The sequence below is a fragment of the Chrysemys picta genome, chromosome 9 (genome assembly GCF_011386835.1).
Source record: "Chrysemys picta bellii isolate R12L10 chromosome 9, ASM1138683v2, whole genome shotgun sequence".
NCBI classification, from domain to species: Eukaryota; Metazoa; Chordata; order Testudines; family Emydidae; genus Chrysemys; species Chrysemys picta.
In genome coordinates, this window is record NC_088799.1 from 2,682,838 (window position 1) to 2,696,696 (window position 13,859).

Genomic DNA, 13,859 nt, shown 5'->3' on the forward strand with positions numbered 1-13,859 from the left:
CACCCCGGCAGCTCCCATTGGCTGGCAACCGCAGCCAATGGGAGCTGCAGAGACAGTGCCTGTGGATGGGGCAGTGCAAAGAGCCGCCTGGCCGTGCCTCTGCATAGAAGCTGGAGGGGGGACATGCCGCTGCTTCCAGGAACTGCTTGAGGTAAGCGCTGCCCAGAGTCTGTACCCCTGGCCCCCTCCAGCGCCCCAACCCCCTGCCCCAGCCCGGAACCCCCTCCCGCCCTCCGAACCCCTTGGTCACACCCTCCTGCACCCCAACCCCCTGCCCCCAGCTGGAGCCCTCACCCCAACCCCCTGCCCCAGCCCGGAGCCCCCTCCCACCCTCCGAACCCCTCGGTCCCACCCTCCTGCACCCCAACCCCCTGCCCCCAGCTGGAACCCCCTCCCGCCCTCCGAACTCCTCATTTCTGACCCCACCCCAGCGCCCGCACCCCCAGCCGGATCCCTCACCCCCTCCCACACTCCAACCCCAATTTCATGAGCATTCATGGCCCACCATACAATTTCCATACCCAGATGTGGCCCTTGGGCTAAAAATGTTGCCCACCCCAGCTCTACTGCATGAGCTAAAAGCCACACAGCTCCTAGCCAACGCTGGGGCAGACTCCTCAACCTCTAGGTGGGCGAGGTGCCACTCGAGGGGGACAGAGCGCCACACCAAGCAGGCAGGGGTCACACTAGGTAGGGCGAATCGGGTGCTGAAAAACCGTGGAGATTCCCCGTTCTCCCTCAGAGAGGAGGGCTGAGACACATTGGGAGGATGGTGTGGGGAACCAGAGCTGCTGGTGCCCTCCCTGTTGCATTGGGAGAGGACTTTGCCTCCAGGGAGGCCCACCTGGCGTATTTCACCAGCACTAACTTGACTTTAAAAAAGGCCCCACGCCCCACCCCACCCCAGCCCAGCTGTTCCATCTCAGGCTAGTAGCTTACTGCATTTCTGAAAACAAGAAGAAAAACAAAATTGCCAGATAGTTCGGTCAGTGCAGTATTTGTGGTAAGAACTAGCCTATTAGTGTGAAACCATTTAAGTACATCTCCAGTTATTCCCTTTCTTTGCAGCTCTACTCAGACTGAGATAAGTGAAACAACAGTTTCTTGCTTGAGTTAATATAATTAACTTTGACAGTAAAGCTGGTAGAGGATCTGCTGGTATTATCTTAATAGCCTTCCCCTGCTTTGTAGCACTCAAGAGTCTTAGTAAAATTAGCAGCTAAAAGTAATATACATCATAGACTATTCCCAGCGTTGAGATGAAATAACCCGCCTGTGTCAAGTTTGTTAGGACATCTATTGAACAAGCAGGGTGGACAGCTTCAATCACCTCTTATCAGCATCCTCAACGACATCAGCGAATGGCCCCACCAGAAACGTGATGCCAACACTCAAGGGCGTGACATTTACCACCACCACCAAGCAGAAGAAACTGATCTGTCTGTCTGTCCCCGACAGGACATGCTATCGTCCTTGGAAAAGTGGCTTAAATTCCATTTGTTGTTTGTTACCTGCGTTAGTGACAGGGGGATACCAAAAACACTCTCTATATTTTATATCAAGTATCAGAGGGGTAGCCGTGTTAGTCTGGATCTGTAAAAAGCAACAGAGAGTCCTGTGGCACCTTTAAGACTAACAGATGTATTGGAGCATAAGCTTTCATGGGTGAATACCCACTTCGTCGGCATCCACGAAAGCTTATGCTCCAATACATCTGTTAGTCTTAAAGGTGCCACAGGACTCTCTGTTGCTTTCTATATTTTATGATCACTTTGTGTTTCCCCAGAGGAGTCTTTGATATCAGCTGCCACTGGAGTTATTCCAGATTTACACAGGTGTGAGTGACTTCAGAATCTGGTCCCACGTCCGGTCAATAACTGGAAAAGTAACTGGAAAAATGGACTCTTTCCCCCAACATATCTACATCCTTTGCATCTTCTAGTCAGATTTGCTCACTGAGCAGCCTAAAGCAAAGGTTTGTTGTTCTTACCCTCGCAGAGCCAATGCCGTTTTGGGAGAATGAGGTGGATGTTGGTCTGCCTTATTTACTATCAACAAAGGCATCAGCTAAATTCCCGGTGCAGAATCTTTATTGCTAGTGACAAAGTCTGAGTCTGAAAGAGCACAGTGGGTTTCAAGATCCCAGGACGCATTGGCAGGAGTGGCCGTTGGAGAGAAACCTCTGTCTTTTAACATGAACGGAGCCCGTTTTGTAAGGAATCAGTGAAAGAGGATAAATATGGACTCCCATCTTGCGATTCCTGCACGGTTATTTTGCTGCCTTACAACCTTCCTTTACATTTTGTAGATGTTTTGCTTTTAGAGGAGAGCAGTTTGTTTTAGCAGCATGTGAATGCAAGGGACAAATCCACCCTGATTTAGGTTATAAGTTCCTTGGGGCCAGGGCCATTTCTTTTGTATGTTTGTACTTTACTTAGCACCATGAGGCTAGTGGCTACCACAATACAAATAATAATAATTGGATTATTTAAATACAACCTATCAATCTGATCGCTAGTATTTCTAAAAGAGTCTGACCCCTTGGTGTCTAAACATTACTGACTACAAACCAAGGCATAAGCCTATAAAGGGAGAGGAGCACTATATCTCAATGTTTAGATGGTGAAACTGAGGCACGCAGAGGGGAAATGACTTGCCAAATGTCACAGAGCAAATGGTTTCCCCAAGGTGAAATCTGGACTAACCCCCTGGTACTCTCACTCCCAGTCTAACTGTGAGACCACGAAGATTGAGGCAGACCATGATAGGAGTTTCAGGGGATAATAAGGCTTCCCCGCCTTGGTAAGGTACTTTGAGATCTTAGAGGGGTGAGCACTGGGGAAATATAATATCTCTCTTCTTTGTTAGTGTGTGTGGCCCAGCACTCAACTCTCACAGATCTTAGAGCACAGAATTGGTCACTGCAGAGTTGAGGGGGAAACACCAATATAAGAGGCCTGTGTCTCCACCCCACGTAAGCTGTGTACTCCAAGTCGGGGCAATGGCTGGGTGTTTTGTGTCTGCCCGTCACGGCAGTGACTATAGAGAACCGATATCGGGAGATTGCCTGAAACACTGATAACTGGAAAACTGCCTCATATACCTTTCTAAAGGACTGGGGAAGGCCATTCTGGTCCCATTGCATCCCCTCCTCTCACCCTCAGAAATACTGATTTTTAAGGAAACCAGAGAGATTGCATCACACACGGCCAAACAATCCATTGATTTGGGTTGGTTTTTTTCATTTTCAATGTGTGCGGTGCTAATGATTGGTATCGACTTCACTACATGCAGCCAGGAACTGGACATTTTCTGCTGCACTTTATCTTCTCTGGCTTCAAGGCCGACTGCCCATGCAGGTCTGTTGCGTATCAGATTTATTGCCATACCAGCAATAGTTTATGTAATCCCCCCAAACCACTTGGGGATAGGTACTATAACCCGGAGTGATACTGAAAGCTCCAAAGGCTCCCTTTTAATTGTGGTGGGTAGAGAGCATGTTGGCAGCCTCACTGAAGGGTCTGGAGGGGCTGTCGCAGGAGCAGGGATCGAATGCTGTCTCTTTCTAGCCATTTTCGCTTCTTGGTCAGGACTGAGCCCAGGGCTGTTGGGACTGGGGAAATGGGGGTTACATTTTAAAACCAATTTTCATTTATCTGTTTTTTTTTCGTATTCAAACATTTCCAGGCTTTGTTCTCTCATCTCCTCAGTGCCCCACTTTTTAAAAAATAAAATGCAATTTGTGGTTTAAACCCCCATCTCTTATCATCCCTTGCACCCCCTCCCTTCACAGCGGCCTTTTGCCAGAAGATGGATTCTGCATTTGTTTAGTGAGATCGCTGTTTCTGATGCTGGCAGCCACACGCTTGCAGACCTTGTTGGGGAGACCAGGCAGAGACCGGAAAAGAAGAGGAGTGACAGAGCCGTGATGCTGCGGCCCCCCCCCTTTTACACGGCAATTATCAAACACACTCTAGATTGCTCCTACAGAAACACCCAGCCACAGGGCTTCCAAAACTCTCCAGGGCTCCTTGCACCCGCTGATCCAGGCTTGGATGTGCAATGGCCCATATCTGTGCAAGCTGGGTGTGCAAGCACTTTGAAAGCACATCCACTGCAAGCTCTCTTAACAGCATAGGGGTATGGTTCACAATCAACCATAGAGCCTTCCATTTTAGGGGATAGTTTCTAGATCTACATATTCTTGCTCTCCCTATATTACTGCTCTCTCTGTATATTTCTCTCTCTCTCTCTCATTAAACTGGCTGTAACAACAGAGAACATTGATTATCTCCCAGTGATGCCTGGTTTAAGTGATTAGTGATTAATTCCTTCCATTGCTTTGTGTTCTCTCTCTCCCTGCAGGAGATTTTCACACCAGAGTGCAAATTTAAGGAATCGGTCTTTGAAAACTACTACGTTATTTATTCTTCCACACTGTATCGGCAGCAGGAGTCTGGACGAGCGTGGTTCCTGGGGCTCAATAAAGAAGGTCAAATTATGAAGGGGAACCGGGTGAAAAAAACCAAAGCCTCGTCCCATTTTGTACCCAAACCCATTGAAGGTATGGAAAGTTCCCACGTTCTGTCCCATGGGGCAGATGTGAGCCCCGGGGGGTAAGGGGTAGAGGGGAGGCGGACTGTACCATAGTTCAGCAGACCGGGACAGCGGTGTAAGAGCTTCCGAGTTGAAACACGCTGCAACATCAATACTGGAGCCTGTCTGCCTTTGCTGTGAGCCCTGCAGTGCGTCCAAAACGCAAGCCGGCAGGTTGGGTTACTAGAGAACGAGCTGTAAACCCCAACCAAACGGGGGCCACGGGCTGAGTAAAGAGCATAGTACAGGGATGGTCGAACTTTGTACCTAGGTCATAAGTTCAAATACAACCTTTGTCTGAAGTGGCCACAATGTGTTGCCATCTCTGATAGCTCCTTGGAAGCCCTTGTCAAGAGTCTGGGGAAATCTCAGTCCAATTCCGAGTCACCTGGGTATCCACCTTGCAGAATGTGTCTCCGGTGAGAAAGCCGGGACATAGACAACGAACTACCCAGCCTGTCCTGACACCCCGGGGGCAGCTCGCCTTGATGCACCCATCCTGTGGTCCCCAGGGTTATTCACCCTAGTGCCTTTCACAGGCACTAACTTTCCATTGGAAACAAACCCAGAGCTTTCCTCCTGCTGGATGACGAAAAGTGAATGGTCTTGTTCCCAACAGAGATTCCTCAAGGAGGAGGGAGGGGCCTAGATCTGTATTGTCAGTGTCAGAAATATTTACCTAAGACAAGAACATTTCAATGGGTTAGCATTGCTCTCTCCAGCTTCTCCATGTCTTCCACACCTGCCAGGGCTTGTCTACTCACCCAGAGTTACACCTGCTCCCTAAAAGTGGGGGGTTTTAAACTGGTTTCATTCAGCCAGGGCATGAGGCCGTTTGGTTTAAAGCACACTTATTTCAGTTTAGCTGAACTCTGTTAGCAATGGGTTACAGTTAAACCGCAAAAAGCTGACGTAAGACTGTCCACACGGGCTTTGCACTGATAGCCGATGCAAACTTGCGGGCAGACAAACCCCTGACAGACGCTGATACTCTGCCTAGCATGAGTGGCTGAAATCCAGAACCAAACTTCGTATCAGGGCAAAAGGAAAGGAGGGAGGAAAGAAAATAAGAGCGAGAGAGAGATGCTGAGGGCTGGTCAACACACACAATTCCGCCAGTGTAACTAAAGGTGCAGTTTTTACCCTGATGTAGTTAGGCCAGTGGCACTGAGTGTGTGGACACGTATGTCGGCTTAAACCCGGTTTACAGCAATTTAGCTTGTGGTGGTAAATTTACTTGCACAAGCTGGACTGATAGAACCAGCGTTACCCTTCTAGGAGCCTGCACACACCGCGGCACCAATCTAACACCAGTGCAGCCGGCGTGCAGGCACCCGAGGCACTGCTGGGGGGTTTGCCTGGGATGGATGGTTTGAATTAGGAAGCGTTTTCTCTCTTGCTAACAGAAATAGCAGAACAGAGCCCAGGCTCTGACTCTGGAGCTGTCAGGGGCTCAGAGCAAGGGCGGAAATGGCTTCAGCTTTTCGGTGCTGCTCCCAGAATGCGTTGTCCTTTGCGTGGAGGAGGAGGTTGGGCTCTCTGAAGAGTGGAGATGAATGTCAGGAAACCCCTTCAGGCAGGTGGCTGAGACAGATGAATTCCAGACCACATGTGAACTCCCCTGCAAACCCTTCTCCCCAAACCGATGCAGAACCTAGGCCTGAGCCTCTGCGCCTGCCAGTCACTGGCTCTGAGTCGAGGATGCTCATTTGTGGGACTCCCTCCCTGGAGCCCACAATGGCCGCCACTGGAGTATGCAGCCGGCCTGTTTATCTCACCTGGCCGCCCCCACCGCTTTCTTTTCTGTCTCCTCTTCACCCCCCGTCCCCAGTCCGTTTGGGACTGGAGTGGTTTCCCCAACAGCAGCTGGGTTTGCCCTTGTGGCAGGTATTTCGGTGCTGCCTGGCTGTGTGCGGTGGGGGGTCCCTTAAAGCGAGCGATTCCGTTTGCTGCTAAGTATTTGGGTTTTCGCGCGGGGCCCAGTCGGTGCACGGTGGGCGGATGTCACTGGGAGATGGATGCCACACAGCTGGGAGGCACAGAGGCCTGACTCAGGGCTGCATTCTCATTACAGTAGATGCTGCTGCTGCTGCTTCGGTTTCCGAAAGCCCAGCGCGGCCCTGGCGTTCCTTTCCCTCGCCTGCATGCCTCCGCCGGCGCGAGCGTCGGTCGTCGCTGTCCTCCAGAGCGAGCAGGCGAGCACTTTAGAGCCCGGCAGCCGCTTTAAGGAGTCCTCCCCCGGGCTGCTTTGCCGCCCGCTGCTGCATCCAAGAGTTGGCTGCCCCCCAAGCAAAGGCACGTGTCAGCCTGCCAAAGCCTTCCGCTGTCTGGGGCCGCGGTGCGCGGAGGGCTCTGTTCCCAAGCCGAAGATGAGTGGTCGGCAGCAGAGGGGTTGGAGTGAAGTTGGCTCCGTTCCACCCCCACCCATGAATCTGAGATGGGCACAGAATATTTTACGGGAACTTCCCGGCCAGGGTGAAGACCCCGGATGCCCTCTAGGGGCCGGGGGACGGAAGGAGGTGACCTGTATAGCACCGTTCTCCCCCAAGGCTGCGTGTGGGACTGTTTACCTCTCATCCTGGTTTTGTAGCCCTAGAGCACCCCGATCCTTTGTGGGTGACCGTAGTAGGGTGGCTCCTGTCTGAGCAGCCCTCGTGGCCAGAGGGACCTCCACAGGGCACTGCCTCACTTTCCCTTCTTCAAAACTCCACCCAGTCTTGCTCATCCAATCGCAGCCCTGCTTGGGGTCTAGTTTCTTTATTAACACAAAGTTACAAAAACCCTAACACAAAAACAAATCTTACCCCCTGCCTGATAGTGGGCACAGCCCCTCCCCCCGGAGGTACTGTCCCTTTCTGTTGTTGGGGCAGCAGGAGGAAATGCAAGAGCTAGGCTGCTCTCCTTGCCTTCTCCCAAAGCCCCAGCTGTCTTCTCCAGGGACCACTGCAGGAGACCCTCCCTCCTAGCCGCTTCTCTTCTGCAGTTCCCTTTCTACCTCTGCCTCTTTGGTCTGACCTCCCTCTGACCCTTGAAATGCCCCTACAGCAGGGCAAGGCTATTATCTCTATTCTGAAGAGGGGGAACTGAGGCACAGAGCGATTAAGAGACACACCCAAGGTCACACAGGAAATCTGTGGTAGAACTGGGAATGGAAGCCAGGTATTCCAAGACCAAGGCTAGTGCCTTAACCATTGAACCAGCCTTCCTCTTCATTTGGGAATGTGACCCCCATGAAGGCCATGAGAGTTAGTGCTGGGCGGTGTGTCTGTTGAGGAGGATTTTTGCCTGCTGGAGAAGAGAGGCATCACAAACTACATATACAGAAATCACGTCACCCACCACTGAATGGCAGCCACCTCTGGGGTGAAACTTGGCAGCAGTTTACCAGTGTGCACAAAACTACACGGCAGCTTAGTTTAAACAAGAACTGCAAAAACACCAAAAGCTCCGTGCTCCAATAGCTAACAGCTAAGGGAAATGTGTTATTTTACTTCAACTGGTAAAACGGTTGCTTCTGGATTCAGAAGTTCTCCAGTACAAGTGCTAACAGGCAGAAAACTAATAAACGCAAAACACCTCCAAAAATGCCTTAAAATGGCTTTTCAATACAGAAGAGGCAAATTTTAAGGCCCGGTGACGCTACAAAAATGCTTTCACGTCCTACAACCTGAAGGGTATTTGGGGATCCTTAGTTAATGTATGGCAAGGTGCCAGTTTGGGATACAAACACACCCACTGCACACTTCTTTAGATATTGTAATGTTTGGTTGCTGTGGCCTGAACTCAAGGAGTCATTAAGACGTGAGCTTGCGGCCTGAGCCAGGCCAATTGGCATGCGTGGAATCACCGCTTGGGCCCGGTACAACCTTTTAAAGCCATTTCAATCTCTGTCTACAGCCTCAGGGACGGAACCGATCCTTTGCCCCTCCCCCCCCCCCCCCCCCCAAGCCAATGGGAGTCTTTCCATTCCCTGCCATTGGCTTTGGATACAGTGGGAATACTTGGCTGCTTATATCCACTCTGCCCCTTGGTGGGGGTATTTCCTGCTTCACTCTCTAAAGTTCCCGCATTTCCCCTTTCCTAGCACTAGGCCCTGGAACCAGCGTGCAGCTCTTCCTTCACTCAGCACAGAGGCCCCAGGCCTGCTATTGCAGCTTGGTTTGGGCAGACCTCCTCTGTGGTGGTGAATGGCCCGTGGGTCGCCCGGTCCTACCACCTCCCTGCCTTCCTGGCAGGCTGGGGTGCAAGGGGCATCATACAGAGGCCCCCGACTCTTCCCCAACCCCTTTCCCATTGTGGAACTACTCCAGTTCTGCTAAATCAGAGCCCTCTGTCGCCACGGTGAAGTGGCAAGGGGGAATTTCTCTCCCAGGCGCTGTCCGCATTAGGAAGATGTAGTGAGTTCAGCCCCAGTAAACACAGATCATTGTCTTTGCTTCTAGTAGGCGCTGAACAGCATTTAGGGGGGCATGGGTCAGCATTCACGTCACACTGCCCGTCAGTACCTGGCCCAGGCCGGGGCAGCTAATGATCCAACCAGCGGACCAAATTTGGGATGAATCCTGGTCACGTGCCACCTGAGGCATGTTGTGCATATGCTAAGAAGAAGCAGCATCTAAAAACCTGTTCATTAGCCTTTGCTAAACACAGCTGGTTTTCTTGTGTTGTCGGGGCCCTAGAAATGCAGGATTTCGCACAGAGTCTCTCCCACGCTTGCTTCGCTGGGCTCCCACTGAAACCCTCAAGCTAGATCCTGAAGGAAGAAGAGGGATCACTTTCAGCAGGTGTTTCCTTGGCGTTTGGTAATAAAAGTGCTGTCACCCATGGACGTGCTGTGGTTCCATTTGGCGGCGTCCTGCGTGTTTAGCTGCCAGGTAGAGACGAGCTCAACCGTCTGCAACTCACATCAGCTGGGATTTCCTTCCAGCCTTCATTGCATTCATTAAGGCAGAAAACCAAGGTGCATGATGACCTGACTCCCTTCCCACATCTGGTGTTAAGTCAATTAAATCTCTTCAGTGGAGCATTGACTAACACAAGTGACCCTCCTCCCATGTCTCGGGGGGGCGACACCCCGGGGAAAGTTCTGCATGTGGAGTGGTGGCGTCCCTCCAATGATGCTATGGGTGGGGCGAGCCAGGTCTGGGGCAGAGCCAGGGGCATGTACTGTTCCCTCCCCAGCTGTGCTGCACCCACTAGAGTAGGGAGGTGGAGTTTGGTGCTTCTACACGGTGCTCCCATTGGCGTGAGAGCTCCCAAGTGGTGTGTGCTGCTCGGACGCCCAGCAGCCAACAGTGCCCAATGAAATGGGGATGTGGGATTATATGGCAGAAGCGGGGAGGGACAGGGAAATGTGTATGGTGGGGGACTTGCTCCAGTCGGTTATTATAGAGTTAAGTTAGTTCTGCCATTATTCTCTCTCAGCATCGTTATCCACTTTCCAGGCACGAGATCAATAATGTGGGAGAATCTGTTTGTGAAGGGGATCGATTCTTGCACTCTCTCTCTTTGAGCATTAATTCCTTCCCCCTCTTTGGCTACGTCCAATACAGTGCGTCAGCTGGATGGCTCCAAACAGCTAACTGCACTCCCGTGGAAGGCAGACATACACATATAGGCCTGGGCTGTGCTCTCAGCACCACCAGCTTTCTCCCAGCACACTGGGATCTCCACCTCCTGTCGTGGAGCGACACCTGATTTACAGCGGAGCGAGAAAGGGGAGTCTCAAGCCCCCCAGCATTAGCCCCCTTGATCTGAGATCCGGTGAACCAAACTTCTGGGTTCCCGGAACCTCCGTCATGTGCCCCATCAGAACTATGGACCATGCACAGGCTTCATTGCTTATCAAGAGGTGCTGGGAGGCCTAATTAGCCCATGACGAGAGCGTGCTATTTACGTAGGATTGTTGTTCTTGCTTCTGTCCCCGGAGATGCCATTTTCCCCACAGCTTTGGATGCCTCACTAGCATGCCAGCAAAGCGAGGTGCAGTGCGGTGGGGGTGCTCTGGGGTTGTTCTGTAAGCAGTGCCCTTCACTTGTACATACAAGGTGCTCCTGGCAGGGAAGGAAACTCCCGTGTGGGTATGTGGTGCACAAGAGAGCATTAGTTGTGGCTTATTGACAAGACTGAACCAGTTTGCCCTATGGATAGCCTGCTTTGCCTGATAGCTGAGTGACTCATTGAACCAACCTGTCCCTGGGTGAATGGGATTCCAGCTCCAAAGCTAGTGGAGATGGGAATTGTGAGGGACAGCAGGAGATGTGAGAGGCTGATTTCGCCACCCGGCCCTCCGCCATTTCACACTCACGCGACTGCCAAAGCTGTGGGACTAGCCCACAAGTCAAACGTTGATCCTTCACTGCCTAGCCCAAGGGGCAGCCCAGAGCTACTGGGGCGCATGGGGAGCACTTGGAGTGGAGGCAAATGATGATGCTATGTGCAAGGCAAAAGCGAAGCAACCCAGGCAGGGGCTATTTGGCAGTAATGGTGATGACATGGATGTGTGCACAGTTTGTGTCAGTCTCGTGGCCGGCAGGGCAGAATTCCTAGATTTTATGCCCAGTTCTGGCACTGACTCAATGTGCAAACTTGGGTAAGTTCCTTATTCTCTTTGCTTTTCTTTTTCCATCTGAAAATGGTTTTCTTGATCATTTTACCTACCTCAAAGGGGTGTGATGAGGCCTAGTTATTGTGTGTATTTAAAGTGCTTGGAGAGCCTTGGAGGGAAGGTGCGGTATGGTCAAAATAGTATTTTTCATTGGTCAAGTTTGCAATGCAACATCAGTTACATTAGTGCACACCTGACGGCACTTCATCTCTGCCTTGTATTGTTATGCCTCACTCTAAATGTTTATCTAGATCGGAGTAAAATGCAAAGTACCCGTGCCATTTCAATCTAGCCCTAAGTGGCAGGAGTTATTCCTAAATCAGGGAAAGGCTATAAACATAAGGACTCAATTCATCTTTCTGTAGATGAAGACTGTTTTCATTTCTTCAGCTATTTTGGAACGGAATTAGTTTGTTTTATGTTGTGTTTATGTTCTTGACGATGAGCCAGAACCGAAGCGTTGCAGGCTCGCTTCTCCCCTGCTTTACACTGTCCGCAGTCGTTTCCACGACAATTCTCTAGCAACTCGGGACGGACGGACGGACGGCCTGCTTTGCACAGGCAAAGATGTAAGGCTGGCAGGATCAGGCCTAACATCCCCAGAATGGGGCGGGGGGAGATTTGCAAGCTGACCCCGTCTCTCATTCTCGTCCCCAGCATATTGGGCCTTGAAACATGGCTATTTTGGTGACTCTTAGAGCAATGCCGGGTTGAAGAGTGGCCTCATGGCGCTAACTCCTGAGACCCTTATTCAGCACTGAGTCTGTGTGTACTCCTGCCTTTCTCAGGGCTAGATCATGCTATACACATGCAGCCCTTAGAAAGAGACAGCGGGTAGGCACATCGCCCCAGGCAGGGTGTGGGCTGGTGCTGGGTCTCAGAGAGGGACAATTTCTCCTTGTCTCTCCAGCTGCACTGCAGGGAGGAGTAATAGGGCAGCTTTTTATAGGAGGCCATAAACTCCCCTTCCTGCATGGCCAGCCCCTTCTGCTGACTGCCTCATGGGGGGAAGGGGCGGCACAGAGTCACGGCTCTGTCCACTCCCCACCAGGTTGCTCCCAGGGGAAGCGGGGAAGTGTTTCTCCCAGACCTGCGATGCCCGCACCTCCTACATGGCCACCCAAGGGAGGGGATCCTTTCTCCTTCCTACTTTGCTGCACAGCCACTTAAGAGCATGGCATATTCTGGTCTGCAGTGAGTTAAATAGCAGAGACACTGACTGAAATGCTCTGTTTATGGCTGGAGGGGACAAAGTGGGTTTCAGTTGGAACCACAATCTGGAGCTTGAAGTCCCTGCAAGGTGGGCCAGGATGCAAAAGTTTGTTAAGAACATAAGAACGGCTGTACTGGGTCAGACCAAAGGTCCATCTAGCCCAGTATCCTGTCTACCGACAGTGGCCAATGCCAGGTGCCCCAGAGGGAGTGAACCTAACAGGCAATGATCAAGTGATCTCTCTCCTGCCATCCATCTCCACCCTCTGACAGAGGCTAGGGACACTATTCCTTGTTAGTTTTGGGGGTCTCATTGTTTCTTGTCAGAGATTAAGGACGGGGAAAGGGCTAACTCGTTGATCTGCTGCTAATATTGCCATTGTGAGCTAATGTGCAATGTTGTGAATCGAGATGTTCATTTTATGTGTGTATATATTTGTATGTCATAAAAAACATGGAGAGTAAAGAGCCTTATCTGTGAGAGACCAGAAATCCTTCACTTGTATTTGTGCCTCTGGGAGGGGGTAGATTTAAAAGGGTCTGACTGCCAGCACAGGCAGAGAACCATGAATAATAAAGGAATATATTACTGGGATATTCAGGCTTATCTGCGTGTGTGTGGCGGGAAAGGGGGCAGGGGAGGAGGAGACTAGTTTAGGGAAAAAATGCCCCACACATAAGCAAATGCTAATTGTGGTCCAAGAACTCTGTCTCTGGGATAGTGTGAAAGCTAATTGTCGCCCTTTCTGTTTGCAGTGTGCATGTACAGAGAGCCATCGCTGCATGAAATTGGAGAAAAACAAGGACGCTCAAGAAAAAGTTCAGGGACACCAACCATGAACGGAGGCAAAGTTGTTAACCAGGACTCGACATAACTGACAAACACCCCTCTCCCTCTCTTCCAATTCTTCCCTTCCCACTCACCTCCCCACCCTGCCAGCGAAACCACACCGAGACGACAAGAAACTGAGCAAGGCAGGACCTACCGGTAGCGGCTAGGATTCTGAACTCAAACATCTTTCTTCGTGTAGGATGAGGAAATCGACTCCCAAATCTTGCCTGTTGCAACGTTTCAAAAAAAAAAAAAAAACGAAGAAAAAATGTTTTAAATCAGGACTCCATTAACATTTTAAACGCAAACTGTTTGCTCTTTGATCAAAAGGAAAAATCTCTTCTCTGCATAGTAATAATAAATAATTATTAACTAATACATAATAATAATAATAACAATAAAGATGTTACCTTTAAAAATAAAAAAAGCTTTTGGAGAATTGAACTTAACACATGATATGCTGAAAACAAGCCAGGCTCTAAAAACTGACTTCTCTGTGCTTTTGTGTTATTCTTTGCTCTCACGCACAAACCCACATCATTCCAGTCCTTTTCCCAAGCAGATGGACTGGGTTTCCACAGGGCAGAAAAGGGAAGGATGGATTATGATTCT

The 13,859-nt window shown here is 50.6% G+C and overlaps 1 protein-coding gene across 3 annotated transcripts in view; it reads left to right on the forward strand.

The window, feature by feature from the left end:
* Positions 1–13,583, forward strand: part of FGF12 (fibroblast growth factor 12) — a 281,344-nt gene extending 267,761 nt beyond the window's left edge. For all 3 annotated transcript variants that reach the window (XM_005302887.5, XM_005302886.3, XM_005302885.5), the window contains exons 4-5: positions 4,366–4,564; positions 13,172–13,583. In XM_005302887.5, coding sequence (XP_005302944.1) covers positions 4,366–4,564; positions 13,172–13,290 — 318 coding nt within the window. In that variant the 3' untranslated portion in view covers positions 13,291–13,583. The remainder of the gene's footprint in view (positions 1–4,365; positions 4,565–13,171) is intronic.
* Positions 13,584–13,859: the final 276 nt, after the last annotated feature.